Here is a 19,900-nt window from a genome sequence, read left to right on the forward strand (position 1 = left end):
GGTCTGGCCCAATTTAGATCATATTAGGCTGTATGTGGCCCCTGAACTAAAATGAGTTTGACACCCCTGCTTTAGAATATTACCGTCTCAGGCAGGAATATAAAAAAAGCAATCTGTTTCTGTAATGCAGGGGTGTCAAACTCATTTTGGTTCAGGGGCCATATTTAGCCCAGTTGATCTCAAGCAGGCCAGACCAGTAAAATAATGACTTAATAACCTATAAATAATAACAAATCCAAGTTTTTCATTTTGTTTTAGTACAAAAAAAAAACAATTAAATTATGAAAATATTTACATTTTACAAAAAAGATGTGAATAACCTGAAAAAACAGAAATTTCATTTGAAAAATTAGTGCAATTTTAACAATATTATGCCCCGACTTATTATGTATTCATGTACATTTACACACAATGTTACATAAACATTTGGTATCAGGCAGAATATTGTTAAAATTTTGGAGTTTGGAACTAAAATTTGAACAATTTCTACACTATTCCACCTCTTATTATTAACACAACTCCAGATCACAGTGGATCCATAAATGCAGGAAACATTTAGTAACAGGCAGAATATTGTTAAAATTGCACATTTCGAGTTGTTCATCTTTGTTTTTATTTATGTATATTATTTGCATTGTATTGTGAAAGAATAGTTTGTAAATGTAAATATTTTCACAGTGTAATGTTTTTTTTTACTTAAAATTTTCCCACATAATTTTTCACAAAGAAAATTTGTCGTTGTCATTAATTATGGGTTATTGTGTTGTTATTTTTACTTGAGATCACATTGGTCTGTATGTGGAACCTGAACCAAAATGATTTGGACAACCTTGACTGTTCAGGTTAATTTTTGCACTTTCATCCCGTGGGCCAGAATGGAACCTTTGGCGGGCCAGATTTGGCCCCCGGGCCGCATGTTTGACACCTGTGCTGTAATGCATTACTTTTACTCCCAACACTGTCTATTTTATACACGATTTCTGCTGCTGCTATTACTATTACCTGTAGGGGGCGTAAGTGTTTGCTTGGAACTGACTTGTTGAAATCTAACCTTTATCCTTTTGTCCACAGTGTAAAGATTTCTTCAAAGCCGGCCGGGGGATTTACGAGGACTTGTGCCGCCGACTGCCTTTCTACCTCTCTGACTTCACAGATGGTAGGCTGGACTTGCACTGAAAGTGAATCATCTTCCTTATTATGCCACACCGGGGTGCCTCTGGCAGCTCCTCATTTGTCTGTCACCCTTTGCCTCAAATACATCTGTGCTGCATCTGTGTCACATCTAGGCCGGTCTCCCGCTAAAGCCGCTATCTCAGATGTCTCGGTCCAGCCATATGTCGCTCCGTGTCCAGTATTATTCTAATTTCCCAAGCCATCAGACAAGGACATTGGCCCATACGTTCAAATTGCATTCTCAGCGGGTCGTATCGACTCGTCAGATCGGGCTTTTTTATCGAGAAAGCGGAACTGGGGCGTCTGCACCATCAGCGTCCTCGGTCCTGTTAACGTGCACTTTTCAGCTTGATATTTTTTTGTTTCTTAAAAATAGTAGTTTCATTGTTATTGCTCCCAGAGGTGGAGCACAAAAATATTACACCCTCTACAGAAGCAGTCTGCACTATCTGTGTCTCTTTTTCGTATATTTTATGAATAGCAGAGCCACTACCTGCATGAATCTGTGGGAGTGGTTTTAATATTCACAAATGGACAGTTCACATCACATTTAATCGATTAATAATTGTAGCTGCAACAATAACAACAACAAAGAACAATGGTTATGCGATCAGTTTTAGGAGAATTTAATGAATGATACGACAGCAACATTAAGAATAACAACATAATGACAATGATAGATAGATAGATAGATAGATAGATAGATAGATAGATAGATAGATAGATAGATAGATAGATAGATAGATAGATAGATAGATAGATAGATAGATAGATAGATAGATAGATAGATAGATAGATAGATAGATAGAATACACAAATTCACATGTTCAACTCCTGACAGCGCTGCACATCCCTATAGATGTATTTGCTATATTCATATTATAAGAAATGATATACGGAAGAGGATTAGGGCCACTGGAAAAAAAAAAATTAAGGTCCAATATTTTAAAATTATTATGAGAAAAAAGTCAGAATTCTGAGCAAAAAAAAGTCAGAATTCTAGAGAAGTTGACATTTTGTTTTAAGGGTCAAAAGGAGTCTTTTTTCACTATTTGGTCAAAATGGACAAACTATGTTAAATTTGTAAAGGATGTGAAATGAATACATCGGTGATGTGAATACTTTTACATGTGAAACAATTCTGATTAGACTGATGTAAACATATGCACCTTAAAGTGTCTTGTCGTATTGATCAAGTAGTGGAGCAAGCCCTCTCCACCAGCCCACTTTTCTTTCTTTCTTTATTTTATATGTTCTATATATGATTAAAAAAAATCTCAGATAAGCATTTTTTCATTTGATGTGTAGAAATTGAATTGTACCTGTAAAAGAAATTCTGTAACACACTTTTCCAAATAAACAAAGAATTTTTTTTTAAAAAAAAGGCAGAATTCAGAGATTGAAGGCAGAATTGTGAGAATAACAGTAAGAATTCTAAGAAAAAAAGTCAGAATTCGAAGGAAAAAAAGTCAGAATTCTGAGATTAAAGTCAGAATTCGGAGGAAAAAAGTCAGAATTCAGAGACGAAAGTCAGAATTCTGAGAAAAGAAGTCAGAATTCGGAGGAAAAAAGTCAGAATTCTGAGATTAAAGTCAGAATTTGGAGGAAAAAAGTCAGAATTCTGTGATTAAAGTCAGAATTTGGAGGAAAAAAGTCAGAATTCAGAGATGAAAGTCAGAATTCTGAGAAAAGAAGTAAGAATTCTAAGAAAAAAAGTCAGAATTTGGAGGAAAAGTCAGAATTCTGAGATTAAAGTCAGAATTTGGAGGAAAAAAGTCAGAATTCTGAGATTAAAGTCAGAATTCGGAGGAAAAAAGTCAGAATTCAGAGATTAAAGTCAGAATTCTGAGAAAAGAAGTCAGAATTCTAAGAAAAAAAGTCAGAATTCGGAGGAAAAAAGTCAGAATTCTGAGATTAAAGTCAGAATTCGGAGGAAAAAAGTCAGAATTCTGTGATTAAAGTCAGAATTTGGAGGAAAAAAGTCAGAATTCAGAGATGAAAGTCAGAATTCTGAGAAAAGAAGTAAGAATTCTAAGAAAAAAAGTCAGAATTTGGAGGAAAAAAGTCAGAATTCTGAGATTAAAGTCAGAATTCGGAGGAAAAAAGTCAGAATTCAGAGATTAAAGTCAGAATTCTGAGAAAAGAAGTCAGAATTCTAAGAAAAAAAATCTAAATTCTGACTTTTTTCTTAGAATTTTGACTTTAATCTCAGACTTCTGGCTTTTTTCTCAGAATAATAAAATATATATATAAATATTATATATATTGGAACATTTTTTTTTTTTTTTTTTTTTTTTGTGGCCCTAATCCTCTTCCATAATGATAACATTAAGAAAAACATAATAAGATGAAATGCAGTGAGGGCAGAGTGGGGCATTAGTTTTCTAGAGTCAAGATTCAAGAATATTTATTGTCATTATATGTACACTTAATAAAATTTAGACAGGTAGTTCTCGACTAAGAAGGTGAAACTTATATAGTCAGATATTTTAAATGATAACAGTATAAACACAATATGAGCATACAATATAAAACACACTATAAGAATATGTACAACATATGAAAAAAACTAAAAAGTACAATATTATGTGCATATTTCCCATGCATATTATCTTCTGTGGGTGTTTTTTGTGGGCTTTTCAGAGTTAAAAAGAAAAAAAAACATTATGTGCTGTAATATTTTGTGTAATATGTTTATATTTATACAAGGGAAAGTGGATTAATAAGCCACCTTTTGTCATTTCCGTGGTGTGAGTTTTGTGGATTAAATGTCATTGTGGGGCTCAGACACAGCTGGACCACAGAGTGTGTTTTTCATGACTGTTCACAGAATGATTATTGTTGTAGTTAAATGTTAAAGTTCATGGTGTGCACAGCCCTTGTAGTTACACCGTTTCTATTGTCTCCATATTTCAGCCACTGGATTTCCACCGTTTTAGACTTAGGCTGGAGTTTTGGTGTGTAATCCCTAAAAGAACAATGTTTTTTCATATTAATCAGCATGTACACTGCCCGAACAAAATGAAATGTTAAAAAGAAAATGTGCATATAGTTCAGATCCATCCATCCCATAATTAATGCAGTGATTTATATGTTTCACTTCTTTAACCCTTTAACTGATGCAGTGAGTTGTTTGTCATTTCTTTAACTCTTTCGGTGCCAGACAGTTAAGGGGCTAATAAGCCTTAAAAGTGCCACAGAATTTGGCCGTTTTTCAGTATTTCGCGTCGTTTTTATAATCGAAGTCTGAATCGTCATCAGAACTCATTTTCTAGCAGATGGGACTGTTTTGACAGATCGCTGTGTTTACGATATTACTACAAAATGGCCATCTAATTTGCATATGATTTCATTCATAAATTCATTCATAAAATTTCCCAAGCAGAAAACGAAACGCGAGCTCTTCCTTGGTCAAAAACCGCTCGGTAACATCCGACCGATTGCTACTTAGATTCAAAACGCACCGGATGCAGCCGATTCATTATTGATCGTAATTTGCAAGAAGATTTGAAAGAACGTCATCGAAATGTGAGAAAGAAATGGGGGTGGATGGTTTGTTTGTACACAAATATGGCGTGTTCTCCAAAGCCAATCTGATCGGCCCGTGGCACTTTAAAGGTTGTATTCGTAAAGCCGATTTAATCGGCCCATGGCATTGAAAGAGTTAACAACTGTTAGTTTGTAAAGAGAATAAAGACTAGACTGTGTTTATCACACTGGAAGAAGAATCCAAGGCACTCTCTTTCAACATTAAAGTGCCTTTATTATCATGGCATGGTCATATCTAGACCTAAAAAACTTCAACACGTTTCAGGAAGTCGACTTCCTGATGAAAGCTTGAAGCTGAAACGCATTGAAGTTTTTTAGGTCTAGATATGACCATGCCATGATAATAAAGGCATTTTAATGTTGAAAGAGAGTGCCTTGGATTCTTCTTCCAGTGCGATAAATACTTTTTGAATCCCTTTTTCCAAAGAGCACCTCGAACAAACTCTTTTTTGGTCCGAGAAGCATTCCTTCCCAAACATTTTTTGAAAAGACTAGACTGTATTTCAGTAGAAAAAAGGTCATGTGGTCCAGACTGACCCTGTTCCAGAGGTGGATGAAGTTACCCATCATGCCTAGTGCCTACAATACAAGCTTATGGGGTCAGTGTTATGATCAGGGGTTAGTTCAGTAGATCAGGTTTAGATTCATAATGTTATGTGTCCATAAAATTAGGTCAACTGAACCTACATTTACTAAATAACCAAGAATTAATGCAGCTATGACAATTAATGTTGTGACATTAACTGCAACGATGCCACAGCCAGTGCATCTGATAATTAACCCTTTCATGCATGAATTATGATTACCTAAATCAAGATTTTTTTTCCTGAATGTTTTTATGCCTCTTTAGGCATGAAAAAAACAATGTGATTGAATTTTTTTTTATGAATCTATTTTTAATGGAGTTACAAAAATCTCCACTCAGCTGGACACCATGTGTTTAATTTTTGAAGCAAAGGAACATGTACAGGGTGTCCCATAAGTCTCCATACATAGGAGACACAATACATTCCATACATATATGCTTCTAACATGTACTTCTTTATATTTCTTCTTTATAGTTCTTCAGCAGACATGCATTGAAATGTGTTCCCGACAAAATGGCAGTCATATAGAGCGTATTATATAAATAAAAATGGTTTATGTCAAGAAACGTTTATTTTTCCTATGTATGGAGACTTATGGGACACCCTGTATTTACTGGCATACTGCGTGAAAACTATGAAATAAAATATTTTTTAATGCCGTGAATCTGATGTTTCCTCACATTTTAACATACTAAAATACTATTTATTACTCACACAGATAATACGCAACAACAAAAAAAACCAACTTTTTATTTTAAAAGAAGTTTAATTTACAGTCTATTAACAATTAGCAGTTGATTTAAACTCAAATATGTTACTGCAGATCAGGTTTATCAAGAACAGGAACAGTAACGGTATGAATTGTAATGTATGGGGCGTTGCAGAAGCGTCCACTGTGTTGGTTGATATGGAACTAAAACAACAAAACCCATGAATATACAAGAGAACAGCTGGAGGATAACTGTCCACTGTAGTGACCACTATGCATGAAAGGGTTAATTCAATTTTGGTCTTTGGTAATTAATTACAAAGCGACTTTTCTTTCCAGTCTTTTCCAGTCTGTTCGCTTTGTTGAAGCCGTGGTATGGGTCGCCAGTCGGTTTTTACCTCGACCACAGAAATTATTCACAGAAAGTTTCTGAATAAGTGTGTGAAAGTGCTGTAGGTGCTTAATTAAATAAAGACTAGAGCTGGCTCAGCTGACTCCGCAACAAAAAAAAAAAAAAAGAGTAGTGGAGTAAAAGAGCAGAGTTCCTGAACGGTCTTCCTTGGCTGCTCTCCTTTAGTCCTTTTTCATTTTATATTATCCCCATTTACATTCATTGTGCTGTAACAAAATCAAGATATTTCTGTGTTGGCGTGTGCCATCAGATAATGATCATCTGATGAAGGTCACACAACCAAAATCACTGTGATCACATTAGAGCCCAATTAAAGTGTTTTATTCCAAAATGAGTTATCCATCATTTGGATAAAAGCGATAACTGCTTCTACAAAATGATGGATGACACAAAACTAAAACAAATTACCCATATTTTAAGCCAGTAGGTAGTGCAAGGCCTGTACAATAGTTGAACTCCACGTTCTGGTTTGTTCCATTTTTCCACAGATACTGAATGATGAACGCTGTTAATGTATTTTGTCGTTTGGAAATGAAAGCGTTGATCCTCCTCCGCTGCATTATGAGCTGAATATGACTCATGTGTTTGTGTTTGTGTGTCTTCTTCAGGTATAGTTGGCAGTAATAAAACCCTGCTGAAGTACATGACCACAGCCATCTTCCTCTACATCGCCATCCTCCTTCCCGCCATCGCGTTCGGCTCGCTCAACGACGAGAGCACACGCGGCGAGATTGGTACGAGCGCCTGTTTAATTATCTAAAACACAACCGCAAAATGAACACAGTAGTCGCTTTTCCATTGACCCTCAAACTGCGCAAATATAACTTGTGCATAAAAATTTGCCTCATGGAAAAATTACAATTTTGCCAAAAGTTTTTTTTTTTCCATTAAAAGTTTTTGCGCTGGCAGGAGGTGGTTTTTCGGGCGTAGCGCAAAACTGCAATGGAAAGACCTTTTTTCACAACTACAGTCAGGTGAATTAAAAAAACGGATGTTGACGGACGTTACAACAAGCGAAAAAGAAACGTTGTATGTGTGGACACACCAGGAAACCCATCATTTTTTAATTTAGTACAAGATAGAGGGGTAATATATAATAATAATAATGAATATATCTGTAAATCAACACCATATTTACGTTCGTTGCCACGTTTATGGAATGACTTCTCGTGTCATCTCGCGATAAATAAACAAATCATCACATTTGTGATTTAATGGAAAAACTGACATTACGCACTTCTGTTTTTTCGACATTTAGTAAATATCGGTAAAGTTTTGCGCAGATGTCCAGTGGAAAAGAGACTACTGTTATATTCAGCTGTTCTGTAACTGTCTGCATTACACTGGTCTACAAGTAAAGTTCTTCTAGAGTAAAAGTAGTGGAATTTTAACACATACGAGTCACTGTTAAAGACAAATCCAGCCCTAAATGCTGGTTCGCTGAAGTTTCTAAGATACAGTCTTAAGTCAAAATGTGAAATTTGACATTTAACTAAAGAATGGGTTTTACTCCAAAAGAATGTGAGAGCGAATGAATAATGGATCAATAATGTAAAGTGTTTTGGGTGCCCTGAAAAGCGCTGTAGAAATTTAATCCATTATTATTATTATTATTATTATTATTATTATTATTATTATTATTATTATTATTATTATTATTATTGTGTCAGAGTTACCAGATCTGCTTCAAAATACTGTTTTCACATGACAATACATTCACTTTTCAGGTTCTATCAGTGGAACATTTATAAATCTATTATATAAATGTACATAAACCAATATATATGTGTAATAACACTTTATCATATACCTCGAAAATATCAGCAAACCAGCACTTTTATCATTTGTTTTCCAGTTAATCTTATTAAAATACATAACATTTACAACATTTAATCTCTGAAGCAGATCTTTCTTTTTTTTTTATTTTATTTTAGACAAGTGGTATTTAACCCTTGAAGCACCAATGTTTTTGTTGTTGTTGTTGTTTTTTTTAAATCATTTTATCTTTGAAAGAAAATTTACTTGAATGTTCTGTAAATGTTTAAATAAATTTTATTTTAAGATAAAAATGATATAAAAAACAAACAAACAAACAAACAAAAATACAACAAAAAATTTTATGTAAATGTGTTCAAAGTTCAGTTTTACTAAATGTTACACAATCCAATATGGCCACCACCATGTGACATCACAATATGTAAATTAGATGAGTGCATTTACTCCCATCATAAATTTTGGGTCATACCCATACCCATTTTTCTCATCCACAGTATGAGTTTATCTCTAAACACTTCCAAGGAACAGCTTTTTGAAATCTTCATATTAAAAGTAAATATAAAAAAAAAAAGCGCCTAAAGGATTAATCTGTGAAGAAATTGTTAAGGTTGAGGAAAAATACAGATGGAAGGTGACAAAAACAAGGACGAGTGGAGTGAATAATCCACACAATTGAAGTTTCAAAACAAAAAAAAAAAAAATCTTCATGGCTTTATTTAAAGAGCAACACCAAATAAACACAGAATGCGTTTTGCTTTTAGACATCCCAGACGTCCTTTTCCTGAAAGATTTGGGCCTCATCCCGTCTCCTAAAAATAAATAGGTCAGAAAAACAAACCAAAAGCCAAAAAGAGGCTAAAAAGTAGAGATGCACCAATTGCATTTTTCGTGGCTGATTGTGATTTATGACCTTCTCCGTCCTGTTTCCCTCTTTCTCAGGCTACACCCACACTAATTGGGTTTCGTTTTAATGCTTAACTTTTTCAAAACAAGATGGTTGCCCCTGACAACCACCTGTTAATCCAACATGGATACTGCATTACAGGCATTTTAGTAGTTTTTGTCTCTTCAGCTGCTGTCATGCACTTACATTTTACTTCATATCACATACAGTTGCAGGAAAAAATTATTAGACCATCAAAAGTCATCAAAAACAATGGTTATGTAATCCAGTACTAACTCCTGTGTGTATCATGTGACTAAAATAGACAGAAAGGAAAACATGGAATGCCTAAAAGCACTGTTTTTGTCAGTACAATGCCATACATATTGATGGAAGAACTGAAGTGATTTTGGTTATTCTCAAGAAAACATGTTAAATGTCTGGATATCAGCTCTGAAATTAAACTACTATGAGCTATTTTTGTTGTTTTCATTATATTTGTCCAAACAAATGTACCTTTAGTTGGACCAGGCATCAAAGTGAACAAGAAATTGCAGAAAACAAGAATGGTCTAATGATTTTTTCCACGACTGTTTGCATTCACAGCCCTTCCAGAATCTGTGTATCTTTTGTTCTTTTCATATTCAATTGAGAATCCACAATTGGAAAATGAAAAAATGATTTGTTATTGCATTATTCATGTGCAAATCAAAAATCAAAAAATTAGTTGTTTTTCACTCTTTCGATTGTACGTACAAATTAAAAATTGGAAATAAGCAAATGGACCAAATGTTGGGTTTAATGTTGACATTTTTAGATCCGATTTGGTATGACCTGGAAGTTAGTGACTTCTTCATGTGTTGAGCTGGACAGTCGTGGGTTTGCTAGTATTCTGCCTAATGCATTCTGCGCTAATGGAGTATTTCGTGTTATTCAGAGGCAACAAACGCGTTACTCTGAAGGAGGATGACATGACAACTGAAAAAATAGTTAGGCTCTTCCAGGTATTGTTGTTTTGTCTAATACAGTGCGTCCATGGTAGACAATCTAAGGAGAAGACACTTCACGTAACACACAAAGAAGTCACGAACTTCCAGGTCATACCAAATCAGATATCAGAAATGTCAACATGAAACCGATATTTGGTCCATTTGCTTATTTCCAATTTTTAATTTGTGCGTAAAAATCAAAAGAATGAAAAACAACTCATTTTTTGATTTTTGATTTGTACATGAATAACTAGAAGCACTCGGAGAGCGCAGACCTCCGCCAAGGCTGATCAGTGGCCCCCCCCGTGGGCCCCCCCACGCCAAGGATGTTATGTTTTTGCCAGGGTTTGTTTGTCTGTCTGTCTGTTTGTCTGTCTGTTAGTGTGCAACATAACTCAAAAAGTTATGGACAGATTTTGCTGAAATTTTCTGGTCTGCGCCCCCCCCCGTGGGCCCCCCCACCCCCGATCACCACCAAAAGTTAATAATTTCTTCCTTATCCCATTTCCAACAAACCCTGAAAATTTCATCAAAATCTGTCCATAACTTTTTGAGTTATGTTGCACACTAACGGACAGACAAACAAACAAACAAACAAACAAACAAACCCTGGCAAAAACATAACCTCCTTGGCGGAGGTAATGAAATAACGAGTCATTTTTTCGTTTTCCGATTGTGGATTCTCAAGTGAATATGAAAAGAACAAATTATGGTCAGTGTATCTTTTGGTAATTGGATTTTCTTTTCAGAAACTAAAGAAAAACTAGTGGTTCATTGATTTTCATTTTAAAATTGAATTTCAAGGTGTTTTTCTTTTAGTGTCAAAACAGATAAACCAAATTTAAAAAAAAACAGCGTGATTTTCATTTTCTCTTTCTAATAACAAAAAAGAAAATTACTACCTGACAGAAATGGAAAAACGGACCAAAAATGCCTGTTTTTTTCATTTTCTGAGACCGGATGTTGTCATTTTCAAGAAAAGAACGCTAATGCCTATGTCACAAAGATTCTTACAGACGATGGGTTTATACGAATCTTCCAGTTTGTACGAAATCTGGAGTTCGTAGACATGCTCCCTCCACAAATGTCTGCAAACTCCACATTTCATACGAACTGGGAGATTCCTACAAGCCCATCGTTCATAATTGTGAGGCCTTTGTGACCTCAATGGCCTCCATTTTTCCATTTCTGTCTGGTAGTAACTTTCTTTTTTGTTATGAAAAAGAGAAAATGAAAATCAATCCTTTTTTTTTTATATTTGGTTTATCTGTTTTGATGCTGAAAAAGAAAAATGCCTTGAAATTCAATTTTAATTCTATTTTAAAACAAAAATCAATTTACCACTAGTTTTTCTTTTCTTTCCGAAAAGAAAATTACCAAAAAATACACTGACCAATGACACACAGATTTTCCAGCTCATATGATTTGTGTTTTCGGAAAATGTTTAATCCTGAAACTTTTCTAAACTCATTTCCTCATTTAGCACCAGTTTACAGCGTCTATTCCTACTCTCTTTTAAATCTCAGAATCAATTACCAGATGAAGCTTTACGTATACATAAAATCCAACTAAAAATGACGTGCAGTATGTTGCACTTTCTCTAACATATTAGCATCTCTGTCAACTGTCAGCACCATCATCTTGCAGTAGCAGATGAGTGTTTCCTAATAGCTCAGTTTAGCAGCTCGGCACCACCGCCGCACAGACGTGTTACGTTCATTTCACTTGGCAAGTCACTTCTAATAAGTTTATTCTCTGTGTTTTCCTCATATGGGGAAGAAAATCTGTTACGACGGCGTGTTAGTGGGTGTTTTCTGAGCCCGGTCAGTCAATTGGTGCATCTCTGCCAAAAACCATCATTAGGATTTGGTGATAATTCTGTCTTTTTAGGCCTGTCATGGTCATTACATAATCATATTATTGTAATTATTGGAGCTAAATGCAATTAAAATTTTGCTCAGCTGTGATAAATATGGATGGGGATTGTTAAGAATTTAACGATTCCGATTCCATTATCGATTTTGCTTCTCGATCCGATTCCTTATCGATTCTCTTATCAATTCTCATTGTGTGAGGAAATAAAAGAGTACAAATGGGTATGTTTGCATCAACCGAGCTACTGGGAACCGGTTCTCAAAAAGAACCGGTTCTCGATTCCCATCCCTAGTGATAAATATCTGCATTCACCTGTATTAAACAGCAGGAAAAAAACAAATTTTCTACACTATTTTTCCACGTCTGGAATGACATCTTGTATCATCTGAGGTAGTTTAACATTTATCTGTAACATCTTTTAGTTAGTTTAGTTTTGTTTGGAGCACATAGAATCATCAGATAACAAGAACTATACAACATGGTCCTCTAAAATTAACGTTTATTTGCAACATAGTATGGCAAACTATTACATGATCAAAAACAAATTAATTTTAGCAAAAAAAAAAAAAAGACAGTCTCCGTTTTGAATGTGTGGGGTCACCAGAAATTTGTGATGCTAAAATGGGGTCATGAGTTAAAAATGGTTGGGTACCACTGATATAACTAACAGCGCTATAGAAATCTAATCCATTATTATTATCATTATTATTATTATTATTATTATTATTATTATTATTATTGGGGATGCACCGATTCCGATACGAGTATCGGGTATCAGCTCCGATACTCAGTGTGTGTACTCATATTCGTACTCGTAAAAGTAATCCAATACAAATGCACCAATACCACTTAAGGCCGTGTGACATTCCCAGTTCAGTGCAGCAGGTACGAGGAGGAGGAATAATTTGTGTGGAGTGTGAAGAGTGTGGAGATTTTTCAAAATAAATGACGATGATAAAAGTAACGCTGACTGCAAGTAGCGTTACAGACGCAGACAGATACGGACGCAGCGTTCTGTCCATCCTCTGCGTACATTCCATCCGTTTTTCAAGTGCTGGCGGATGAGTACCCAGACGGAGAGGAGTATGGAGCGGTGCAGACCGCCACCAGCGGAAGTGAAAACGAAACTTAGCGCTCATTTCTCTTTTCTCTACCTGCTGAAGCTTCACTTTTTAAACCTTAATAACCTTAAAAATAGAAATATTATATCACAATATTAGTATCACATTAGTGTTACCTCTGTCGTCTCCATGTTTGTTATTACTGACTTTCTTCTTATTCTTATCAAAAAAACTTTACTTTTCTTGGTGGTATTTGTCCAGTATGGTTAATTCAGAGCGGCGCCCCCTGGTGGATTAATTGACAAACGCTCATTCCAAAACATTAAATGTCAGTAGCAGCACTTTGTTCCAGTCAGACTAATGACAACGACAATAAAGCACATTTACAAAAGGAACTAAGAACTGGAATGGGATTATTAAGTACTCGTATCGGTACTCGGTATCGGCAAGTACTCAAATGTAAGTACTCGTACTCGGTCTGGAAAAAAGTGGTATCGGTGCATCCCTAATTATTATTATTATTATTATTATTATTTTTTTTTTTTTTTTTTTTTTTTTATTAGTGACTTGAATAAAGGTCAACATTTTCATATGACTGATACACAATCAAACATCTTAAAAAAAAACAAAAAACAAACAGGGTATGGTCTCATTTTGTAAGTTATGATGATGAGATATCAGTCACTGATTCTAAAAATTGGAGAAACTGATTGTGGAAGACATGTGTTTTCTGTTTAATTGTGGTCGTGTGCCTTTCAATAGCTCTGCAGGACGAGGGTTTATACGACGTTTGAATCCCGGCATCTCTGTTTGTAGGTTTATCTCATTGACTTTGGGAAAAATACATTCAGACTTTACTGTTGAAAGTCAAACTCTCCGATCGGAAGCGTAACCTAGCAGCCATCCGTGCACATTAATCAGCACACATGAGTATTTCCTCCTGTGTTATCTCTGTGTGTGTCCTCTCCGTCCAGATGTCCGCAAGACCATCATCGGCCAGTGCATCGGCGGGGTCATCTACTCGTTGTTCGCCGGTTCTCCTCTAGTCATCCCTCTAACCACAGCTCCCCTTGCCATCTTCATCAGCGGTAGGTTTCTCTTTCATTCAGCTCAGCCAAAACACACTTCCATTTTTTCACAGACTCTGCAGATGGCTGATTTGAAAAAGGATGGGGGCGGCCGCTAAGAAGATTACGGTTAAAAATCAAAAGCAGAGGGCACCTAACTGAGTACAACAGCAGTTAAAAAAACTCCTCTGCCCTGTTTTAGTCATAAACACACCCCATCAGTGTAAGCGTATCTCCAAATTTCCTGCTTTTTTTTTTTTTGTTTTTGTTTTTGTCAGGAGCTCAAAGGACTCTGATGTTATGTAAGGGTTGGTTACAGAAGCCCACGGGTCAGGAAACTATAACTCATCGCACACATGAACATGTAAACTTTACCCTCGCTGCAAAGAGACAACAACACATAAACTGTTACATGGTTTTTACCCAACAGCGTTGTTTTGCTGTTTGGAATTTAAACAATGTTGACGGCTGGAAGCTGCAGAATCAGCCAGCGATGAGGAAAAGCAGCGACGACGATGCCAAGATGTAGTTTTAATACCAACGCAGTTTGCTGGGTTTGTGGTGTGATGATCTTTGAAGTAAATGGGTTACAATTGGGCTAAGCACATTCTCATGGGGATAATTAGACCACATTTCCAGCAGCCTGTCTGAGCTGAACAATGGCGTGTTTGTAAAGTTGTAACTCATGTACACACAAAGCTGCACAAGATTACAACCAAATACTTTGTTTTTTTTGTAAACCCATTGTAGTTCTTTTGTCATTTTTGTGTTGTTTGAATGACATTGTGTTTGTATGCGTCTCTGCAGTCACTTACGGAGACTCAACCAAGGGTTATTTCAAAGTTTGGGTTACGCTCAGTCATTTTCTTTTATCATTACTCCGCCCCTCGAAGGGGAGGCAAGGGGTGTTGTTTTTGGTTTGTTTGTTTGTTTGTTTGTTTACACTCGAGCAGCAAAACTATTGGTTGAATTCATACCAAATTGGGTTTATCAATTGCCAGTGACCCAGAATAGATATCATTACATTTTGGGAAAAATAGATAAAAGTTTCAATTTTCAATGAATTTTTTAAAATCTTTTTTTCCCCATTCACTTATAATGGGCAAAATTTCACATGTCTGTAGCAGCAAAGCTATTGGTTTAATTCATACCAAATTGTGTTTATAGACTGCCAGTGACCCAGAATAGATGTGATTACATTTTGGGAAAAATAGGTCAAAGTTTCAATTTCTGATGAATTTTTTTTTTCCCCCATTTCCTTATAATTGGTGAAATTTCACATGTCTGTAGCATCAAAGCTATGGGTTGAATTCATACATAATTAGGCTAATAGATTACCAGTGACCCAGAATAGATGACCTTACATTTTGGGAAAAATAGCTCAAAGTTTCAATTTTTTATGAATTTTTTCAATCTTTTTTTTTCCCCATTTACCTATAATGGGTGAAATTTCACATGTCTACAGCAGCAAAACTATTGATTGAATTCATACCAAATTGGATTTATAGATTGCCAGTGACCCAGAATAAATGTCAGTACATTTTGGGAAAAATAGGTGAAAGTTCCAATTTTTTATGAATTTTTTTAATCTTTTTTTTTTCCCCATTCACTTATAATGGGCGAAATTTCCCATGTCTGTAGCAGCAAAGCTATTGGTTGAATTCATACATAATTAGGCTAATAGATTGCCAGTGACACGGAATAGATGTGATTACATTTTGGTAAAAACAGGTCAAAGTTTCAATTTTTTATGATTTTTTAAAATCTTTTTTTTCCCCATTTACTTATAATGGGCGAAATTTCACATCTGTAGAAGCAAAACTATTGGTTGAATTCATACCAAATTTGGTTTATAGATATCCAGTGGCCCTGAATAGCACTGATTACATTTTGGGAAAAATAGCTCAAAGTTTTAATTTTGTTTGAATTTCTTTTTACCACCCCCCATTTACTTATAATGGGCAAAATTTCACGTGTCTGTAGCAGCAAAACTATTGGTTGAATTCATACCAAATTTGGTTTATAGATTGCCAGTGACCCAGAATAGATGTGGTTACATTTTGGGAAAAGTATTTTTAAGTTCAATTTTTTTTACGAATTTTTAAAATCTTTTTTTCCCCATTTACTTACAATGGGCAAAATTTCACATTTCTATAAAAACATCAATTTTGTTTCAATTTACTTCAGACTTGGCACATATATAGAGGCTATTGGTGTGCTGACATCAGCACATGTATAGACATGATGACATCAGCTGGATCGATGCCAAAATAAGTCGGTGGATGTTAGGGTCTTTATTGGTTAAACTGGAACATTTATTTTGACAGAACCCACATTTGTCATTATATCTGATACCAATTGTATTAGGATTCAACTTGTTTTTCATCAGTAAAATGTGATGATTCCAATTTTGTAATGTTGTTATATATCATATTGTTTTAAATAGACAGATTTGCTCGTATCTAATGAGCAACAACAACTTACTGTCGGGCTGAGGCTGGTAGCATGAATAGAATAACATTTCAGTGGATGAACGTGAAATATATGGTCTTATGATGTGTGTTTTTTACTGGCCATAATAGATTTATTCCATGTACTTTTTGGGGCAATATGAGAGGAAACATGAGAGACTAGAAGACCATTATGGCAATGTGGCTGAAGGAACTGATGAAAGAAATGAGCCAAAAGATGTAAACGAAGCAACTTCTTAACATCACAGGGAAAAAAAAAGTCATGGCAAACCTCATCATAGTATTGCTTAACCCTGTAAAGCCTGAACCATTAAATCATTGACAGAAAATTCCAGTTCTTTGAAACTGGAGCCTTTATTGGTCCTTCTGAACAACCAAAAAACATTTTTTCAAATATCAATCTCCATGTATGAGTTTCAATTTTGTATCATATTTGATACATCGGGTCTCAATGCTCAAATATTATTATTTTTGAACAAACAAAAACATAATATAACACAAAACATGTCTAACAAATTGGTAATTCCTTTTCAAAATTGTCAAAGTTCTGCCTCCTTCTTCATTAATGACAGTCTTGTAGTGTCACTGGAAAGGCCTCTGATGAACGAATTCCTCCTCCTGTTGGATTATCTGTGTATTGCATGTATCTAATTGTATACATCAGGTTTTTCAAGAAAATAAATATCACACTGATCATGTAGAGGGCTTCAAAACTCATGTATCAAATATGATACATTTGGCGTTATAGGGTTAAGTCTTATATAGCGTGTTGACAGGCTGTTTTTTCCTCATTTTTTAATGTTTACTGCCACACACTGGACTGGAGTTGTTACAGTCAGTCAGGGGCTTTGGTAGTCTCATTTCTTCTCTTCTGCTGAATGGAAGTGCAAGTGATAAAATGTAACCCGACCCAACGACAAAAAATGTCTGTCACTCATGGTTTTGTGTCAAGATTATAACTGAGAGTCCATTCAGTAGTTGACAAAATTATTTATTCATGGGTTGTTTCAATTTTTGCTTTTGCTAACTATAGTCGTGGAAAAGATTACTAGATCATCAAAAGTCATCAGAAACAACAGTTACGTAATCAAGTTCTAACTCGTGTGTGTATCATGTGACTAAAACAGAAAGGAAAACATGGAATGCCTAAAAACACTGTTTTTGTCAGTACAATGCCATAGATATTGATGTAAGAACTGAAGTGATGTAGGTTTTTATCAAGAAAACACGGAAAATGAATAGATATCAACTCTGAAATTAAACTCTTATGAGCTATTTTTGTTGTTATCATTATATTTGTCCAAACAAATGTACCTTTAGTTGGACCAGGCATTAAAATGAACAAGAAATTGAAGAAAACAAGGGATGGTCTAATAATTTTTTTGACAACTGTAGGTCTATGCATGTTGTGGAAGCCCTGAAGAGAAGTCTGTAGTCATTTAATGTGAGCTAATGTAACATCCCCTTTACACATGGAAACACAACATGCACTTTTCTGAATGGAGATGTTTGTGCTTATTCATGAATGCAGGTTTTTACAGACAGGTGTTGTTTGGTCCTGGTACATATTACAGCAGGGGTGTCAAACTCATTTTAGTTCAGGGGCCACATTCAGCCCAATTTGATCTCAAGTGGGCCGGACCAGTAAAATAATTACAGTTACAAAAGTAAAGTTATATTATGATCAGGTTTACATCTACAAAGTTTCCTAAAAAATCTGAATATCATGAACAACTTGAATTGTCTTAAGAAAAACAAGTGCAATTTTAACAATATCCTCCTGAGACCCAGTAATATATTTTTGTTCTCTGTAGTGGAAAAGAGTTTCACAGCTTTACTTAAAAAAAAAAAAAAAAAAAAAAAGTCTAGTAGAAAGGACATTATATAAAAAATTTTTTAAAAATGTATCTGAAAAAATTGTTGCGTCATGCTGTTTCCAATTAAGGCAAGTATTTAATGTAAAATGGTGAAAATGTTTACTTACTGGGTCTCAGGAGGATATTATGCCTCAGTTTATCAGTTTATCTTTTACACGTGCATTACAGTCGCACAAAACATTTAGTAACAAGCAGAATATTGGTAAAATTGTATTTACTTTTCTTAAGACATTTCTGTTTGTTCATATTTATTCAGGTTTGTATAGTTTGGTAATGTAAACATTTTCATGTAATTTTACTTTTTTACACCAAAAAAAACTGTCTTTAAAACAGTCTTTATGGACACTCCAACTATTTTTGAAATCTCCTTTGGTGTGACGAGTGCATTCAGCAAATCACACACTCTTTGACGTTTGCTTTCCTGATTACTCATATGGGCAAAAGTTTCTGAAAAGGTATGGATAATAGTGTTAGGTATGATTATGACATCAATATATGTTTGGTTTCAAAACAATTGACGTAGTGCCTGCTGAGAAAAAACAACTAAATGTTCATTGTAAATTTTGCTTCCTCACCCTGTATGTGGAACCTGAATTAAAATGCTTTTGACACCATTGATTGTTAATAATAATAATAATAATAATAATAATAATAATAATAATAATAATAATAATAATAATAATAATAATAATAATAAACTTTATTTGTATAGCACCTTTCATACAGAAATTGTAGCCCAAAGTGCTTCACATTGATTGAAAAAATACAATATTAAAATACATTAAGATTTGATTATACATCAAGAAATAAAATGAAATTTGAGAGAAATACAATAAAATAAAAAATAAGAACAGCGCACATTAAAATATTTGATTATACATAGAATTTTTGAGTGCAAGAAATAAAATGAAATTTAAAATACAATAAAATAAAAAATAAAAACAGAAATACAATAAAATAAAATAAAAATAAAAACAGCACACATTCCTGGTTCCTGAATTGTGACCCCATTTTTATCTCCTTTCAAAGGCTGATGAGAATAAAAATGTTTTTAATTTGGTTTTAAATATATTCAGTAAACTGGCTTCTCTAATGTCTTTTGGAATTGTATTCCATAACTTTGGTGCATAATTAGTAAAGGCTGCGTCCCCCATTTTCTTTGTAATATTTCTGGGAGTCGCTAGTAACCCTGCGTTTGATGACCTCAGTGTTCTAGTTTGTACATAATATCTTCAGTGTAATTTTTGCATTTCACAAATTCATCCTGCGGGCCGGATTGGACCCTTTGGCGGGCCGGATTTGGCCCCCGGGCCACATGTTTGACACCTGTGTATTACAGTATCATGAAGAAAAGAGAGTGCTTAGACTGTAGATAAATAGGTCATATCCAAGAAAACACCAAAAATGAAAAAGCCTCAAATAAAAGAGCTGAGCCCCTGCATGTTTCAGCTCACCGTTATCATCAGGACTT

At 34.8% G+C, this 19,900-nt stretch overlaps 1 protein-coding gene across 3 annotated transcripts in view; it reads left to right on the forward strand.

The window, feature by feature from the left end:
• Positions 1-19,900, forward strand: part of slc4a11 (solute carrier family 4 member 11) — a 403,848-nt gene that overhangs the window by 301,941 nt on the left and 82,007 nt on the right. For all 3 annotated transcript variants that reach the window (XM_030126744.1, XM_030126745.1, XM_030126746.1), the window contains 3 exons: positions 1,072-1,156; positions 7,039-7,164; positions 13,989-14,102. In XM_030126744.1, coding sequence (XP_029982604.1) covers positions 1,072-1,156; positions 7,039-7,164; positions 13,989-14,102 — 325 coding nt within the window. The remainder of the gene's footprint in view (positions 1-1,071; positions 1,157-7,038; positions 7,165-13,988; positions 14,103-19,900) is intronic.

The sequence above is a fragment of the Sphaeramia orbicularis genome, chromosome 22 (assembly GCF_902148855.1).
Source record: "Sphaeramia orbicularis chromosome 22, fSphaOr1.1, whole genome shotgun sequence".
NCBI classification, from domain to species: Eukaryota; Metazoa; Chordata; class Actinopteri; order Kurtiformes; family Apogonidae; genus Sphaeramia; species Sphaeramia orbicularis.